This window comes from Trichomycterus rosablanca, chromosome 7 (genome assembly GCF_030014385.1).
Source record: "Trichomycterus rosablanca isolate fTriRos1 chromosome 7, fTriRos1.hap1, whole genome shotgun sequence".
Lineage (NCBI taxonomy): Eukaryota > Metazoa > Chordata > Actinopteri > Siluriformes > Trichomycteridae > Trichomycterus > Trichomycterus rosablanca.
The window spans coordinates 36,049,802-36,067,367 of NC_085994.1; the positions used below are offsets into that span (position 1 = coordinate 36,049,802).

At 37.8% G+C, this 17,566-nt stretch overlaps 1 protein-coding gene across 2 annotated transcripts in view; it reads left to right on the forward strand.

The window, feature by feature from the left end:
- The first annotated feature begins 6,137 nt into the window (after positions 1 to 6,137).
- The window catches only part of bin3 (bridging integrator 3), a 47,530-nt gene continuing 36,101 nt past the window's right edge, over positions 6,138 to 17,566 (forward strand). For both annotated transcript variants that reach the window (XM_062998655.1, XM_062998656.1), the window contains exons 1-2: positions 6,138 to 6,222; positions 15,146 to 15,194. In XM_062998655.1, coding sequence (XP_062854725.1) covers positions 6,215 to 6,222; positions 15,146 to 15,194 — 57 coding nt within the window. In that variant the 5' untranslated portion in view covers positions 6,138 to 6,214. The remainder of the gene's footprint in view (positions 6,223 to 15,145; positions 15,195 to 17,566) is intronic.

Below are 17,566 nucleotides of genomic sequence, written 5' to 3' on the forward strand. Positions count from 1 at the left end.
AAAACAGTATGGACATTTTACAGCTCTGAGGGGCAGAAGCAGTAATGTGGTATCTCCACTTGGAACACTCTGAGATTGTGATGATCCGAGAGGCATCGTTTTGTATAGTCGCCTATTAAACAAAAGAATTACTACATGTTTTCTACTAAGAATGTACAGTTTAAAGAAAAGCAATGCGCTTCAGTATTAAAATGTGTGTCTGAGAACACACAAGCCTGCGCTCTCAAGACTGAATGTGGATGCAAAAGGTCTTCATGTCTTCACATTTCTGGAAAACGTGACTGTGTACATAGCTTATAATTTCTCTTTTTTAACTGTGAGAAGAAAGAGAGGTGTTGTCTGACAGTGTCAAACCTGATGCATCCTACGTCCTTTCTGCAAAACTGTTTTGTGTATTATATACAAAGAATGAAATGGAGACACATGAAATGATGTGTTTATTAAAGAAATAAACCTAAAGGTTATTTGAAAATCATGTATATGTTTTTGTCTTTTATTTAACAGTCCTCACTGCCTGTAGCAGTCGTTGTTTAGTTGTCATGTTTAACACTGTAAATGAATTCTGAACCATACAGACCATAATGCAGACACATTATCACTGTTAACGGTGACAACACAGTCTACTTGAGAAGGAGTAAAAAATGTCACACTGCTAATGAATTCACATCATACTGCTAATAAATTAACCCATTCTACACTTAGTCCATTCAGTATTGAAGCGTACCATGCAAGCCCTCTTGCTTGGTTGACCAAATTAATCACTTGACATAATCAAGCAACACATCTTTATCAGCATGAATAGTACCACAAAGGGCACTAGTAGCTATAAGCATGTAATTCATATGTTATGTCATATTTATACTCTATTAAGTGTTAAAAATAGATTTTCCGTTTAATGTTTTGACCACATTTTGACTTTGATTCAAATATATTGTAACAGCATAATTGTCTCTTTTTTAAATTATTATTTTTATTAGTAAGTAGTATTGTCATTATTATTATTATAATTATTAATAATTATAATAATAATTATAAAAACAATAATAATTTAACAACCCAGATATGGTTTAAACACTCAGTAATATAAAATATAAAATACATGCTGGCCAGTGTGCTGTACATTAAAGTCAATAACAATACAAATAACACAGAATGACTAGTCAAAATGGCACAACAAATTTAACAAGGAAAATAGTATGCATATAAATAACAAAAACAAGTAACAAGTAAATATAGGAGCTACTGACAAACCAAGACAAAATGTAGTACTAATACTACTATTATTTGTAATAATTACACTGTGAAAAATATGTTAAACTGATTTTATATACTCTATTTCATACATTTGAACCATTTTAACATACTGGACTACTAGGTACTAACTGGAGCCTAATAATAATCAGCTAAATAGTAATCATGGCTAACTGCTTAACAACCAATGCATCTAGTGAAGCTGCATTATCTAAGCCAACTTAGCCGTCTAACTCTAACTGCTAGCTGCCTATTCTAACTAATGTTGCTAATTAACTAATTTAGCTTAGGCATAGAACAGAGGACTTCCTTCCTTTTTTTCTGAGCATGAATGAGTGAAAATCAGACATGACCCCCTTACATCAGACAACCCATTCATAACTAAGTTTTGACCACAAGCAGCAGTGAGCCATCATCCTGTGCAAAACCCCAACACTACAGGCCAAGCTGGCATGCTGCCATCCATTCTCCAATTATCACAGTCCTGATGGCAGCACAGTTGTGTCTACTGTTTTCATGTATGCCTGAAAATGTAGGAGTTCTGTGAAAATGTTGGTTGACGTCGGCTAATCTAGTCACCTTTATTTATCAAAATAAGTGAAGCTATAAAACGCAATAGCATGTAATTTAACCATTTAAAAATAATGCTTTTCTACACCTGAGTGAAACTAGAAGTGTGCACTATTCGCTGCAAATGTAATTGCTGCAAATTACCACCTTCTTGTCGTTAATGTGGGAAGGTTACTGCTAATATGGGCTTTTAGATGCACCATTAATTAATAGACCTATATACACAAGTCTGCAAGCAAGGGCAGAAAAATAACCCAACCCAGCATAAGATGCCATTGCGAATTTCTTTGGTGGATCCTCCTTTTATACCTAATCATGATTCCCTCACCGGTTGCCAGTTCATGTGTTTAAATGTTAAATGTTTCAAAACATAAAAGAATAACTGGAATATTCTACAAACTGTCTTATTTCACTCATCCAAAAACCCATTTCATTAATAGTAATTTGTTTGTATTTTTGTCAATCAAATAAAGGTTCATTAGGCTCAAACAAATCACAAAATAAAGTGATTTAAATATTTGCAAAATGGCCCATTTCTTAAAATAGGGTTTGCACATGGTCTAAAGAATTGAACTTTTTATTGAATTATATCAGTGTAATGAAGTCTGCATAAAAACAAACCTGCATTTTGGGACTCCTGGGTATTTGAGTAAAATGTGAAAATAGCTTAATAACTTTTAAGTGTTTAACAGAGGTATTTTGCAAAAGATTAAAATTAAATCAGTTCAACATCTGATCATTATATGTAAGTTTCATATAAACAGGTTTTCTGATCTTTTCTCATTACTGGGAGAAACATGCTAAAATGATTTAAATAATGTGCTAATCACCCAAAAGATGCAGTTGATAAAGATTAGGCTGAAAACACTGGAGTATTGCTTGAAGTGTGTAAAATCCTTGCTGTAAGAGTAAAATTTAAACGTGAATAGGTTAGCTGCTCTGTTAATGATCTCTGAGGATTTGGCTTCTCTGCTCTTCCACAGCCGCTTCTTCTTTGGAGTGATAGCTTCATTTCAGACATGGGTTATACATGGTATGGGAACTGTTGTTTTTTGTTGTTACAAAAATAGCTTCTGGCATTGGTGCTTTTTGTTTTTTTCAATTTTATTTATATATTTATTTAAAAAACTTATTTATGTATTCATTGCCAAGAACGATCAGATGGCAGGGCCAAAGTGAACCAGGAAAACAGACAGAGAAGCCGTTCTTCACTGATCAGACGCAAGCAGAAGCCTTTGGGTTCTTTCTGTGTGTGTGTGTGTGTGTGTGTGTGTGTGTGTGTGTGTGTGAGTGTGTGTGTGTGTGTGTGAGTGTGTGTGAGTGTGTGTGAGTGTGTGTGTGAGTGAAAAAGCCAGAGTCATGTTTACATATATATAAAATAGTTCAGATTGTTGAACTCAGAGCAGATTCACAGTATCACACTGGAACAGAGGGTATACCATGTCATAAGTACAATAAAATAGTGAAATAAATAAAACCATATACACAGTAGATTTAACAAATAACATAAATATTGCAATACAACGTTGATATAGCCGATTCACCATGTAACATAGATATAGTTAAAAAAAAAAAAAAAGATTAATATAGGAAGTAATTTAATATGATGAGTATGATAAAAATACTATATGATACAGGTACAGTATATACTGTATATACAGTGGGGGAAATAAGTATTTGATCCCCTGCTGATTTTGTAAGTTTATTCCCTTACAAAGACTTGAACAGTCTATAATTTTTATGGAAGGTTTATTTTAACAGAGAGAGACAGAATATCAACTACAAATCCAGAAAAAAAACATTAAATAAAAGTTATAAATTAATTTGTATTTAATTAAGGGAAATTAGTATTTGATCCCCTACCAACCAGCAAGAATTCTGACCCCCACAGACCGGTTATGTGCCCATGAGGCACACAAATTAGTCCTGTCCCTGTATAAAAGACTCCTGTCACAGAATCAGTTTCTTCCGTTCAAATCTCTCGACCACCATGGGCAAGACCAAAGAGCTATCAAAGGACGTCAGGGACAAGATTGTAGACCTGCACAAGGCTGGAATGGGCTACAAGACCATCAGCAAGAAGCTTGGTGAGAAAGAGACCACTGTTGGTGCGATAATTCGAAAATGGAAGAAATACAAGATCACAGTCACCCTCACTCTGGAGCTCCATGCAAGATCTCACCTGGTGGGGTAAGAATGATTCTGAGAAAGGTGAGGTCAGTCCAGAATTACACGGGAGGAGCTTGTCAATTATCTCAAAGGAGCTGGGAGCACAGTCACCAAGAAAACCATTAGTAACACACTTCGCCGTAATGGATTGAGATCCTGCAGTGCCCGCAAAGTCCCTTTGCTCAAGAAGGCTCATGTACAGGCCCGTCTGAAGTTTGCCAATGAACACCTGAATGATTCAGAGAAAGCTTGGGAGAATGTGATATGGTCAGATGAGACCAAAATTGGCATCAACTCCACTCGCCGTGTTTGGAGGCAGAGGTCATATCCAGCATTTCTCTGCTCCCAGCTCCCTTGAGATCATTGACAAGCTCCTCCCGTGTAATTCTGGGCTGACCTCACCTTTCTCAGAATCATTCTTACCCCACCAGGTGAGATCTTGCATGGAGCTCCAGAGTTGATTGACTGTGATCTTGTATTTCTTCCATTTTCGAATTATCGCACCAACAGTGGTCTCTTTCTCACCAAGCTTCTTGCTGATGGTCTTGTAGCCCATTCCAGCCTTGTGCAGGTCTACAATCTTGTCCCTTGTCCCTTGTCCCGGAGTCTTTTATACAGGGACAGGACTAATTTGTGTGCCTCATGGGCACATAACCGGTCTGTGGGGGTCAGAATTCTTGCTGGTTGGTAGGGGATCAAATACTTATTTCCCTTAATTAAATACAAATTAATTTATAACTTTTATTTAATGTTTTTTTTCTGGATTTGTTGTTGATATTCTGTCTCTCTCTGTTAAAATAAACCTTCCATAAAAATTATAGACTGTTCAAGTCTTTGTAAGGGGGTAAACTTACAAAATCAGCAGGGGATCAAATACTTATTTCCCCCACTGTATATATATATATGACATGCTGGTACAGTGAATAAACAGCTGTGTTGTTAAAATGAATAGGCCTTTTTTGGTAAAAGGAAATCATGACAAGTACTTGCACTGTTCTGTTTCCTGGTTGTGTCTCAACAAGACTGCTTGCTGAGAGCTTCATCTGTGCCAAAGTGTGCTTCAAGCTTGACTGGATAAAAGCAACATGTGGTAAAGACATAGCTTCAATATAAATGTGACCTCAGTTAGTCAGTCGGTCATCGCTCTCAGCTGGAGTCACAAACCAAAAGTCAAAAACATCAGTTAAGCACCACACTATCAGTAGTGTATAACAAACATGGACAATAATATCAACACATTTTCCTTTACTAAGAAATTAATATAAAACATTTATATATTAACACCAGTGTCCTGCACAGTCATGACCTCAACCCAGCTGATCACCTTTATAATTTATTACATCGGATTTGATTTGCATTGCAAGTCAGACCTTTTGTTTAACATCAATTCCTGACCTCACAAACACTCTTTTAAGTGAATGAGGTGTTATGAATGCCCATGGTTTTGAAATTGGATGTCCAACAAGTTCCTGGTCATATGTATACATATCCCATAGCGATGAACTGGCTGCTTAAAATTAACCCTAGGTAACTGAGTAAATGAGTAACGTTGACCCAGCGCGACCCTGACCATGATGAAGTTAGTGGGAAATTACTAAATATGAAAAACACAACAATCATTAGAAATCATATTGGCTCCAGTGTAACCATAATTAGGTCAGTGAAAATTCATGTTTAAGAAATAAAAACGCATATTACGTCTAGTGCTCTGGAGGAGAGTGGATATGACGCCGGCCCCAACTCGACCCTGGTCAGGAGAAAGTTAGTGAGAATGAATGAATAGTGAAAACCCGGTTAGGCATACGCGTGACACATTTGTAAAAAAAAAAAAAAAAAAAAAAACAACTTATATGTATATTTTATTTATTAATATTATGTAAATGGTTTTACATCATTAGAAATATTTATGAAACATGATGGTTTTTTAAATATATTTAATTTAAATGTACCGTGTATTATTTAACAAACACACACTCCTGTCCCTTTAAAGCTCCCACGGCTTTCAAATCACCCCATACACCCTACATAGTGCACTACACATACTCTAAATTTTGCTCACTATCTAGTGCACTCAGCATTAACTCCTTAGTATTTTGGATGTGGTCAGCCTGTGACTTTAGCAACTTCGCTAGTTCCTGGTTACGGTTGTTGTAAGTAGAAATTAAGGCGATGCTTTTGGATATAAAGTTATGTTTATCTGTTAAATTGGAATAAAAACGACACAATGAGTTGGTAAGTGTTCATATATAATGTGCTGCAGGTGAATTTAATTCACTTTTGGGATGAACATTGTGCTGTTGGTGTTTGTTTGCTTGAAGTAACTTGGCTAATTAGCTAACGTTAGCGTCTTGCTACTTTCTTAGTGGTTTATTATTATAAATATTGTAATGGAGTTTCTTTATTTACTCACTGTTTACTCTATATGCTTAAATAGGCTTAAATGCTGGGGTTAATATGAAGGTACAGTATTTAGTAACTGCTTTACACCTCTTCACTAAAGCTAGGTTGCTACCAAAACCAAGGCTACGTATTCCTACAGTACTAAACAAGATCAACAACTAATGACCACACATATGGTCAGATGTTTGTGGACGTCTGACTACGAGCCTGTGGGTCATCCTCTTCCAAAATCATGGTCCTTAATAAGTAGTCTTGGTCCTTGATTGGTCCTTAATAACAATCGCCACTCTTCTGGGTAGGCCTTGTTTTGGAGTGTGTCTGTGGGAATTTCTTCCCACAATGATAAGAGTATATTTGCGGTCATATTGGACATTCCAGCACTTTTCAAATGTGTTTATTTACGTTGTCAAGGCTCTGTGCATGTTACTGGAGTTTGTTTGTTTATTAGGATTTTAACGTCATGTTTTACACTTTGGTTACATTCATGACAGGAACGGTAGTTACTCGTTACACAAGATTCATCAGTTCACAAGGTTATACAGGTAGAACACAGTCATGGACAATTTAGTATCTCCAATTCACCTCACTTACATGTCTTTGGACTGTGGGAGGAAACCGGAGCACCCGGAGGAAACCCACGCAGACACGGGGAGAACATGCAAACTCCACACAGAAAGGACCCGGACCACACCACCTGGGGATCGAACCCAGGACCTTCTTGCTGTAAGGCGACAGTGCTACCCACTTAGCCACCGTGCCGCCCACCTGGAGTTCATTTACAACAAACTCATCAAACTCTGTTTTTATAGATGTCTCTTTGTATATAAAGACTCAGACTCAGCTTTATTTTCATTCAACCACGTACATGATAGAACGAAATACAGTTACCCACGGTGTGTGCGACATGAATGAAATAAGAATAAACTAAGATAAGTATAAAATAGAATAAACTTAGAAACTGATTAATACAAGTAAAAAGTATTTACATTTCACAGTCATGTTGGTGAAGGAGAGCGACCTTTCCCAATCTGTTGCCACAAAGTTGGAAGACTTTTATTTGGTTTATATAATTAATTGAACACAACATTGCTGTACATAGTTGTGGCTTTTACACCTGAACTAATTTGTAGGTGTGTACACATACTTTTGGCAGTATATTGTATATAACGGTGTAGTCTTATTTGTAGAAAACTGGATGCTTATTGTATATATTACTGCTTGGATTTATTATTAGAAAGATCTAGTGTGTCCTTTACCTTTCAATTTCCACTGGTGTTTATTTTTGGAGAACTGTCTCATGCTTCTCTGCCATGTTCCTGGAAAAACAACAACTTTGAAACACTCCTACAGGCGATTTGAAATAAGCAGCACAGCTTTGTGCTAGTTTAGATTTAATAATATATACATACTGTTAAGATACAGTAGTTGAATTTTATTGGTGCTATTGGCTGGCCCGGTGTCTTCACAAACAGGATTGGCTTTGTCTATGGCTGAAGCCCTGCGCTGAATTGGTGCCCTGTCCAGGGTACTCATGCCTTGTGCCCGGTGTTTCCTGGTGGAACCACGTCCGCTGCAACTCTAATCAGTATAAAGTATTTAATTAAACTGAAGTGAAATTATTTAGCCATATCTCTACCAGTAGTAGACTTTCCAGAAGTCAGATTTTTTTATCAGCCATTTTATATAATCATATTGCTCAGCCCTAGTGAGAACTTGCACATGTCTTTTTAGAGACCTCTAAATCCGACCATAACCAATCTTTTCAAACCACGGCTTAGTCTGTGCGTTCAGAAACCTGGCTGGATGTGGTCACTAATTTCCCTCTTTTGTACACTTGAGCTCACAGATGCCCAAGATGTGGCTAATGTCACTGATGAGAAAACAGCAGTGCAATACCTTCAACAAGGGGACGAGGTAGTTAGGCTTGTCAGGACTTTTGGTCACAGATTGTTATGCCTTTATTAAGGCTCAATCTTGGAATGAAGAGAATCCGAATCTGTTGTGACGCTTATTAGTCCAAGTTTTTTACATTGTTGTTTGATGAACTTTGATTTAGTTGTGTTGTTTAATCTTTAGATACATAAACTTATGTGGCAACATAACCTCAGATCGTGGTAGCCTACCAACAGTCAGATAGGAATCTGAGCGATGTTAGCCTTCCAATAGACAAATTGGAATCTGTGCGATTTGTACGTCAGTGCAGCTCGACGTTCGTCATAATTTTGCGCTGATGGGTGGAGTGTTCCTTTGTACTTGCAAGTCAGTTCAGGAGCCTGACCTGTTCAAACTAGTGCCAGATATTAGGCTTGCAGTATGCCCTTAATTACCCAGATCTGCCCTGTTGAATTAGGGTTGGAGCTGAACAGGACTGTTGAAAGCCGGTCTAATAGTCATCGTTTTTAGATGTGGTGTGAATACTGGCAAAACTCGACACAAAATTTTGTGTGACTGGAATAAATCACAACGTTTACATCCAGTAATTAAAAATACAAATGAATAAATGCTGAACAACTTTTAGGTGCTCGAGTGGTGCAAGAGTAAAGTGTACTAGCCCACTACCGCTGAGATCCAGGGTTTTAAAGGCTGACATGAACAATGGGTCAAAAGAAAATAATTAAGGTTTTTGTTTATTATGGATGCCTAAAATGTAACCTTGTTCACATTATGTTTTTTTCATTAAAAATCGTTCCCACAGTTCATAAATGGGGTTCCCTTGTCCTGTGGAGATGAAAATCAATCTGCAGCATAATTAGGGAAGTTTCTGACGTTAAGGCTTATAGGATACAGATCTTCTTTAGCACTCTCTGTTTCTTTAAGATACAGCTTTACATATTAAGCGTATACATTTGGGCAACACTGAGGCAAATGTGATGTCACTGCAGCACCAGTGACGTCAGCATCTGGCAGAAGTACCCTCCCTATTACACACACAGCCAGTGTTGGGGTGCCAAGCGACAAGGACACATGCTGAAAGGATCTTTTATTGCCTGAGCTGACCGTTGCATTCCATGCAAGGCAACCAACTGGACACAGTGACGCGGTCACCATGACACCAGGGTCAAAGGGTCATGCTTGGCATCAACTAGGCCTGTGTGCTGTTCAATGATAAGATCACAGTGTTAGAAATTTTAGTTGCTGGCTTCTCCACGCTTGCTGATATGGCATAATGCATATCGTGAGTCAGGCTCATCTCTCCTTTGTGTAATTGCTCTGGCAAGTCTGAAGGAAAGCTTTGTTGAAGTGGACGAGGATGCTTTTTCAGATTCTTGATGGTGCTTTGTATGTGTATGGAGTTGAAGAAGGAAATGTACTTGTTTTTAGGTTAACTAATTTTTTAGTAAATGAGAATCTTGAATTGTAATCGCATCATAAAAATCATTGAGAGCAGCCAACTATATAATAATATAGGATTTAGGGCTTGTTGACAAAAGCAGTATTGTTTGTGTTTCACAAAATAAATATGCTTCCGTTCATTCTTCAGCATTAGTTTACACACTCTGTTTCTTTGTGTTTATGTAATAGGAATCTACAGTCACACTTTTGACTGTGAACAATGTGTTTGTATAGTAATTTAACTTATTACAAAAATACCGTGTTTACTGCCCTGTTGTCTAGTCATGTATTCACATTTCTGTTCTGCTTGGGTCTGTACCTAGTGTTTATTCATTTTTAGTTGGGTAGAGGAATCATCAGAGCAGGTTTGCTTTCACACAGTTTTTTTTTTTTCAGAATCACAGCTTCATCGTGCAGTTCCATCATCAACCCTGCAGTTTTTTAAAACCCCTTATTTATTATTTATTAGAATTTGTATGTCATGTTTTACACACTTTGTTTACATTAATGACAGAAGTGGTAGTTACTGGTTACACAAGATTCATCACAAGTTTAATGTCATACACAGTCATGGCCAGTTTAGTATCTCCAATTCACCTCACTGCACGTCTTTGGACTGTGGGAGGAAGCCGGAGCTCACGGAGGAAACCCACGCAGACACGGGAGAACATGCAAACTCCACACAGAAAGGACCTGGACTACCCCACTTGGGGATTAAACCCAGGACCTTCTTGCTGTGAGGCGACAGTGCTACCCACGTTGTTTTTGTTCTCACTTTGTATCTACTTCTACCTAATTTCCATATGGACTCTGGTTAATAACAAAAGTGTTTGTATGGAAACACAGTGTTGGAATTACAAATGGCCCGTCTGTACCCCACCTGCTCTGTCTTACTCACCCACAGAAATGGTGAAAGGGTGGAGAATAGGTCATTATGCTACTCATTTATCTCCTATAAGACACACCCAGTTTGAATTTGAGATTTGTTTCTGGTGGTGTTAGTATTGAAAATGTTTTGCCAGATTTAAGATGTTATATTAATAAATGTAAACAAAGATGTTTCTGATGAATATCTGTTGTATCCTTCAATAAGATAATTTTAGTCTTTTGTGCAACAGTTTGTGCCAGTAGTTTTGTGAGGAGTATAAGCCCACATTTTGAAAATCTTTGTGAAGCTTGATAGTTAACTGTAATGTATATATTTGGGCGATACGGTGGCTAAGTGGGTAGCATTGTCGCCTTACAGCAAAAAGGTCCTGGGTTCGATCCCCAGGTGGTGTGGTCCGGGTCCTTTCTGTGTGGAGTTTGCATGTTCTCCTTTGACGGCGTGGGTTTCCTCCCGAAGTCCAAAGACGTGCAAGTGAGGTGAATTGGAGATACAAAATTGTCCATGACTGTGTTCTATATAACCTTGTGAATTGATGAGTCTTGTGTAATGAGTAACTACCGTGTCTGTATGTAACCAAAGTGTAAAACATGACGTTAAAATCCTAATAAACAAACAAACAAACAAAAAATGTATATATTTACTTAAATAGAAGCAGGTTACATAGGTGAGGTGTTTAACCTGGTTAGAAACTAATGCAACTTTATTAGATTGTTTTATTTGTTGTTCTTTTGAATTATGATGTTGTCATGTTAAGGAACATGAGTCAGATTCAGCCTTTGGCATTGGGAACTGTGTATAGGAACAGGGTGTATTTTGTATTTGGTCTAGTTTTTGTGTGAGGGTTGATTTTGTGTAATTTATTGTACTTTCCCATTCATTTACATCAATCATTCCTTTTGTCGGTGCATTCAAGTAAATATGAAGGTCACTGGTGTCATTCCTGTGGTAAAGCCCCTCACCGCTGTACCTAAAAACCCTTGCTGACATTTTTCCCATCTTTTTCTTTCGTAGTGTTTTTTTTAAGAGCATGGGATTAGTTGTCTTGCCCTGACCGCTTGTCCTGTGTGTATGCATCTGTAAAAATGGCTTAGCAAGAGCATTCCCACAGTACAAAATCACTGTGATTATAGCAAGAATAAGATGACTACATGATCAGCTCACAGATAACATTTGGTTATTTGTAATTATTTTACATTAACTGTTTTAATAAAAGTAGCAAGTCATGCTTTTACACCACAGATTTATGTTTGTTATACAGCTCAGATTTTTCAGCAGATTTATACTAGAGTAATGAAATGTTTACCATTGAAGACTCTAACTCGCTTTAGATACGTCTTTGCTAAACACAAAAACTGTAAATGTAAGGATGATGCATAGTTCACCTTTATCCCATTTCTGATTTAGAATTTTCCCATACCATACTCTCAGATTTTTTTATTGTTTAACGATTGTTGAGAAAGTTGAGAAATACTTTGACGTGCAAGTTTCTGAATCGCGATAAACCTGTCTATCTACAAGTGGATAAAAAGAAAAGTAGGTTCATGCAACCTATTGCGTCAGCACATGAAAGAAACAATTGACTGCCACCCTCGGTTCCCTGTCTCTCCCTCTCAGCTAGACAGGCGGGATTGCTGTGTAGATAATATTGGCTACAGCAACATGCCAGTTTGCGTTTGGAAGGTGAGTCAGCTTTCGAACTTGAGGAATTTTAGCAGTGATGATGCAAACTTTCCATGATGACAGAGTCACGGTGTGGCCAAGTTGAAGACTTTTCCTTAAGGCTGATTTCTCTTTAGTCTTCCTGTCAAACATTCACTGGGAAATGAGTGCCATGTCCATGCTGAATTTAATCAAGACAAGAACAAAATCTAATATTAGCAAGAACAGGGGAAGTAAAAAGTGTTCACGCATGTGCGAAGATGCCCACATAGCACACGCAGTGAGTGTTGTGTGTCCTGTCAGGTAATAAACTTCTATGGAAATAAAAAGTGAAAGACTGAAAGATTAAAAATTCACTCTGTAGTCCCTGATTGAGCCATCATTACAAAAGACACTCGCACTCCCTCCTCCTAGATGACTACACCTGTCATATGAGGCATGCACACATACACACACCTTTGCTCTCTCTTTCACACCCTTTTTTTCTCTCATTAGCTCACACACCTTTGCTATGACGCAGCTGTCGGCTTGGATCGGCTGTCATCGTGAGCCGTCCATCATTCTGTAGCCATGTTATTACTGTCATATCAGTAACAGCCTGTGTTTCAATCGACTGTAACATTAAAAAAAAAGTTTCCCCACTCAAAAGGTCTTCCTTACTCACAGTCTCAGCTATAATTAAGCAACAGCTTGGTGTAAGAATGCATGCAGATATTTTTTTTAGGACTTCTTCAATTTCTGATTGCTACCTTTCGTTAATCAAAAGCTCCAGGAGAAGAAAATCATTATGTAAAAGGTGCTTAGCCAGGTTGGGGTGAAAGCTCCTACAGTTTGAAGCTTCAAACCCTGATTTGGTCAGTCTTGCCAAATTTCAGCTGCATTGTAGATTGGTTGACAGAGACACCAGATCAAGTCTGATGATGATTAATAGAATAGAATAGAATAGAATAGAATAGAATAGAGCGCCTTTATTTGTCATATATACATATACAGATGTGCAGTACAACGCAATTCTTTCTTCGCATATCCCAGCTTGTTTGGAAGCTGGGGTCAGAGAGCAGGGTCAGCCATCGTACAACGCCCCTGGAGCAGAGAGGGTTAAGCGCCTTGCTCAAGGGCCCAACAGTGGCTGCATGGCAGAGCTGGGATTTGACCTCTCAACCTTTCAGTTGATGGCCCAAAGCTCTACCCACTAGGCTACCACTGTCCCAAATTTCTGAGCAAATGTGGTTGTCTTGCAACGTCTCTTAAACTAAAATTAGTTGGTGACCCATGAAATTACCCATCAAAAATCTCATTACTGTAAGTGACAATGACAAAGAAGCAGCACTCAGAAAAGTGTGTCATGTTACTGCACCCTAATCAGCTGAAAAAGAAAATAACTTCAGAATAATAAACGAATTATTTATTTTATTCAGATTATCGTTCAGTCACCTGTAATACTTGCTTTATCCTGATCAGGGTGGGTCTGGATAGGGTGTCATTCACATATAAATTACACATTTTAGTGAGGCACCTATAATCAAACTATAAAGCAGTAATGATCACCCCGATTTGCCTGTGAACCAGTGAAATTGTTGCACTTAGCCTGCACGCCCACTGGCTGACTAAGCCGATATCCCAGGTTTAAAGCGTGGGTGAGTGCATTTTGACCTTCGGGTTAGAGATATTATGCTCTTTGTAGAATTCCTTATTGTCTTAGTCATCAGTGAATGGAAACTATATAATAATAGTTAACCTTTTTTTCATTTACTTGATCTTATTGTTTACCCTGTTTTGACAATTGCTATTATTAAATTATGTACATGAGAGTTAAAGCTTTCTATGTTTCAGAGCCGTGAATTTTTAGTGCCCTGCAGAATTAATCCTGTTATTAATCACTATGGTGGCAAAATCATAAGGCTAAACTTAAACCATGATCCTAATTACTGTTGCTCCTGGTCTCCTAGTCTTTTCATTCTTAAGTTAACATGTTGTCTTCAATATTTAAAAATTATGTTTCTGTTCCTGCTGTTGTCATGTCACGTTGTCATGTATAAAAATAATAAAATAAAAATAATTAATAAATAATAAATAATATAATAAAAATAAATAATAAAAGTACATCTGACTGAATGCACTTGTTGCATGACAAGTGGCACAGCAGTATTGTAGCACAATGTAATTTGGAGGGAGCAGCAGACTGCACAGACTATAGCTGGGTCTCACATTGTGTTTGTGTAAAATTTTTACACATGAGCGATAAAAATTAAATATAAAATAAAACCAAAATATAAAATAAGGCAGGATACAATAACCAAATTGAAACATAATACGGATTATGTCATAAAAATGACACAAATATGTGTTAATATGGTGTTAAAACCCTAATTAATAAAAAAAATGACATGAGGATGACCCATGATGGAAACTTTCTCCCTTCATAAATAAATATTTAAGTGATTCCCGGAAGGAATTATATTATGAAACAAAAACCCCGTCATAGAATGTAATAAGCATGTAAAGTGTGTATAATGGAGTTTAAGAAACTAAACTATGACTCATAGTGTGTAAATGCCCATTCTTGAGAATTGAGTTCAGGTGTATAAACTGCACACATAGCTAACACATAGTTATATAAAATAAATGATATGCTTCCAACACAGCAAAACTGAGCCCCTGCTTATAAATAGAAGGCTGTAAAGTCAAGCTTTGTCGTGTTTGGTATGAAGAAACACAGAACCCTGTCTTCAACCCCAATACACACATTTAAATAAGTAGCATTGTTGACGGGTGGAAATGAAAAATGATTAATAAATGTTATTGCAGTTGCAAAATATTAAATGAGCACTTATTTTCCTAACGTAATGTGTGTTTTTTTTTTTTTTTTTCTAGGATTCCATTCAAGATCGGACAACCAAAGAAACAGATTGTTTCAAAAACGGTAGGGTCATTCTAACATTAAGCGTTTACATCTACTCACTTGCCAGATGCTTTTTTTTAAAGTCTAAAAAAGCTGAGGTTTCAACAATGCAGATCCAGGAACAATCTTGAAGTACTCAATAGTCATAAACAGAACTAAGCTGCATTACTGCCACATCTGTTAGATAAACAAACAGAGAATCACATGAATGAAACCAGTTGAAACCAATTTCAGAGTCTACAGTGACTCAGTTTCATTGATGTAAATCACCGGTGTGAGTAGTCCAGGCACAAAAACTATTACAGTACCCCATGCTGTGCATCTAAAAAAAATCTGTAATTACTAACACCCAGTCGATTCAGTTAGGCTAACCTAGCATTTACTAACTACAACACATTTAGCCTGCACTTAAGACTATGCCAGAACGCTGTAGAGTTCTGTGCTGTCCTACTTTATATTTAGTTCATGGGGTGAATTAGTCTAATAATTTCTGCTGAAAAATACAAAGGTATCTACATGTGTAGGAGTCTGCAATATCTGGATCTGGATTTTTAAAAACTTCAACTGCAGAACAGTCCATTGTCACTGTTCATGATGCACCATGTATTTTTAATAGGAGACAGATCTGAATTGCAGGCAGGCCAATCAAGCACTCTCACTCTGTGTCGGCAAAGCCACACAGTTCTAGTGCACAGAATGATGTCTGGCATTGTCTTGCTGAACAGCAATTCACAAAAAGACGCCTCCATCCCTAGACTTGCTATTCCCAGCCTTAAATCAAATCAAATCATAGATTTTAGTATTTTTATGGCAAGAAACTAAAATCTCTTCATGGTGGGAAGTGACAAATAGTAGCAGGCAGTCACTAAATACATGATAGAAACGCACATTGGCAGTTTGTTTTTTGGCTTCATAAAGCCTTGTGGCATTGCACTGTCCCTGAGTCTGCCCGGAACATGACCATATCCAGAGCTGGTGTAGCTGAAAGCTTTTTCCCATGCTTGTACATTCTAAACCCCACTGTTTAACAATACCCATCCAGCTGATCAGCTAATCAACAAGCATTTTAAGATGTTAAAGCAGTGACGTTGATGCAGAGAGAGTCCCGAGTTCACCAAAACACCAAAACTGACATTGAAACAGTAGATAATAGTAGATAAGACTCCCTCTTTGCTGTGAAAATGATTTCACATTTAGTCTGTGCTTTATAAATAAGTTATTTAAAGCAATTTTATATCCCGGAAGATGACCATAAAGAGAAATTTGGCCCCAGTCATTTTTAGACAGAGACTTGATCTGTGTGGCCTTGGAAATGAAGGCCTTGTAATGGTTTCCCAGAGTGCTCACTACACAACGGCACAGGTTTTTCAGTGTTTATATATGTTTGAGAAGTGTAATTACTGTTAGTCTGAACATTCTTGTTGTCTCTCCAAGACCGAGATATACAGTGGGGCCAAAAAGTATTTAGTCAGCCACTGATTGTGCAGGTTCTCCTACTTAGAAAGATGAGAGAGGTCTGTAATTTTCATCATAGGTACACTTCAACTATGAGAGACAAAATGAGAAAAAAAAATCCAGGAAATCACATTGTAGGATTTTTAAAGAATTTATTTGTAAATTATGGTGGAAAATAAGTATTTGGTCAATAACAAAAGTTCAACTCAATACTTTGTAACATAACCTTTGTTGGCAATGACAGAGGTCAAACGTTTCCTGTAAGTCTTCACCAGGTTTGCACACACTGTAGCTGGTATTTTGGCCCATTCCTCCATGCAGATCTCCTCTAGAGCAGTGATGTTTTGGGGCTGTCGCTGGGCAACACGGACTCCACAAATTTTCTCTGGGGTTGAGGTCTGGAGACTGGCTAGGCCACTCCAGGACCTTGAAATGCTTTTTACGGAGCCACTCCTTCGTTGCCCGAGCGGTGTGTTTGGGATCATTGTCATGCTGGAAGACCCAGCCACGTTCCATCTTCAATGCTCTCACTGATGGAAGGAGGTTTTGGCTTAAAATCTCACGATACATGGCCCCGTTCATTCTTCCCTTAACACGGATCAGTCGTCCTGTCCCCTTTGCAGAAAAACAGCCCCAAAGCATGATGTTTCCACCCCCATGCTTCACAGTAGGTATGGTGTTCTTGGGTTTTTCTTCTTCCTCCAAACACGACGAGTTGAGTTTTTACCAAAAAGTTCCATTTTGGTTTCATCTGACCACATGATATTCTCCCAATACTCTTCTGGATCATCCATATGCTCTCTGGCAAACATCAGACGGGCCTGGACATGTACTGGCTTAAGCAGGGGGGCACGCCTGGCACTGCAGGATTTGAGTCCCTCTCGGCGTAGTGTGTTACTGATGGGTAGCCTTTGTTACTTTGGTCCCAGCTCTCTGCA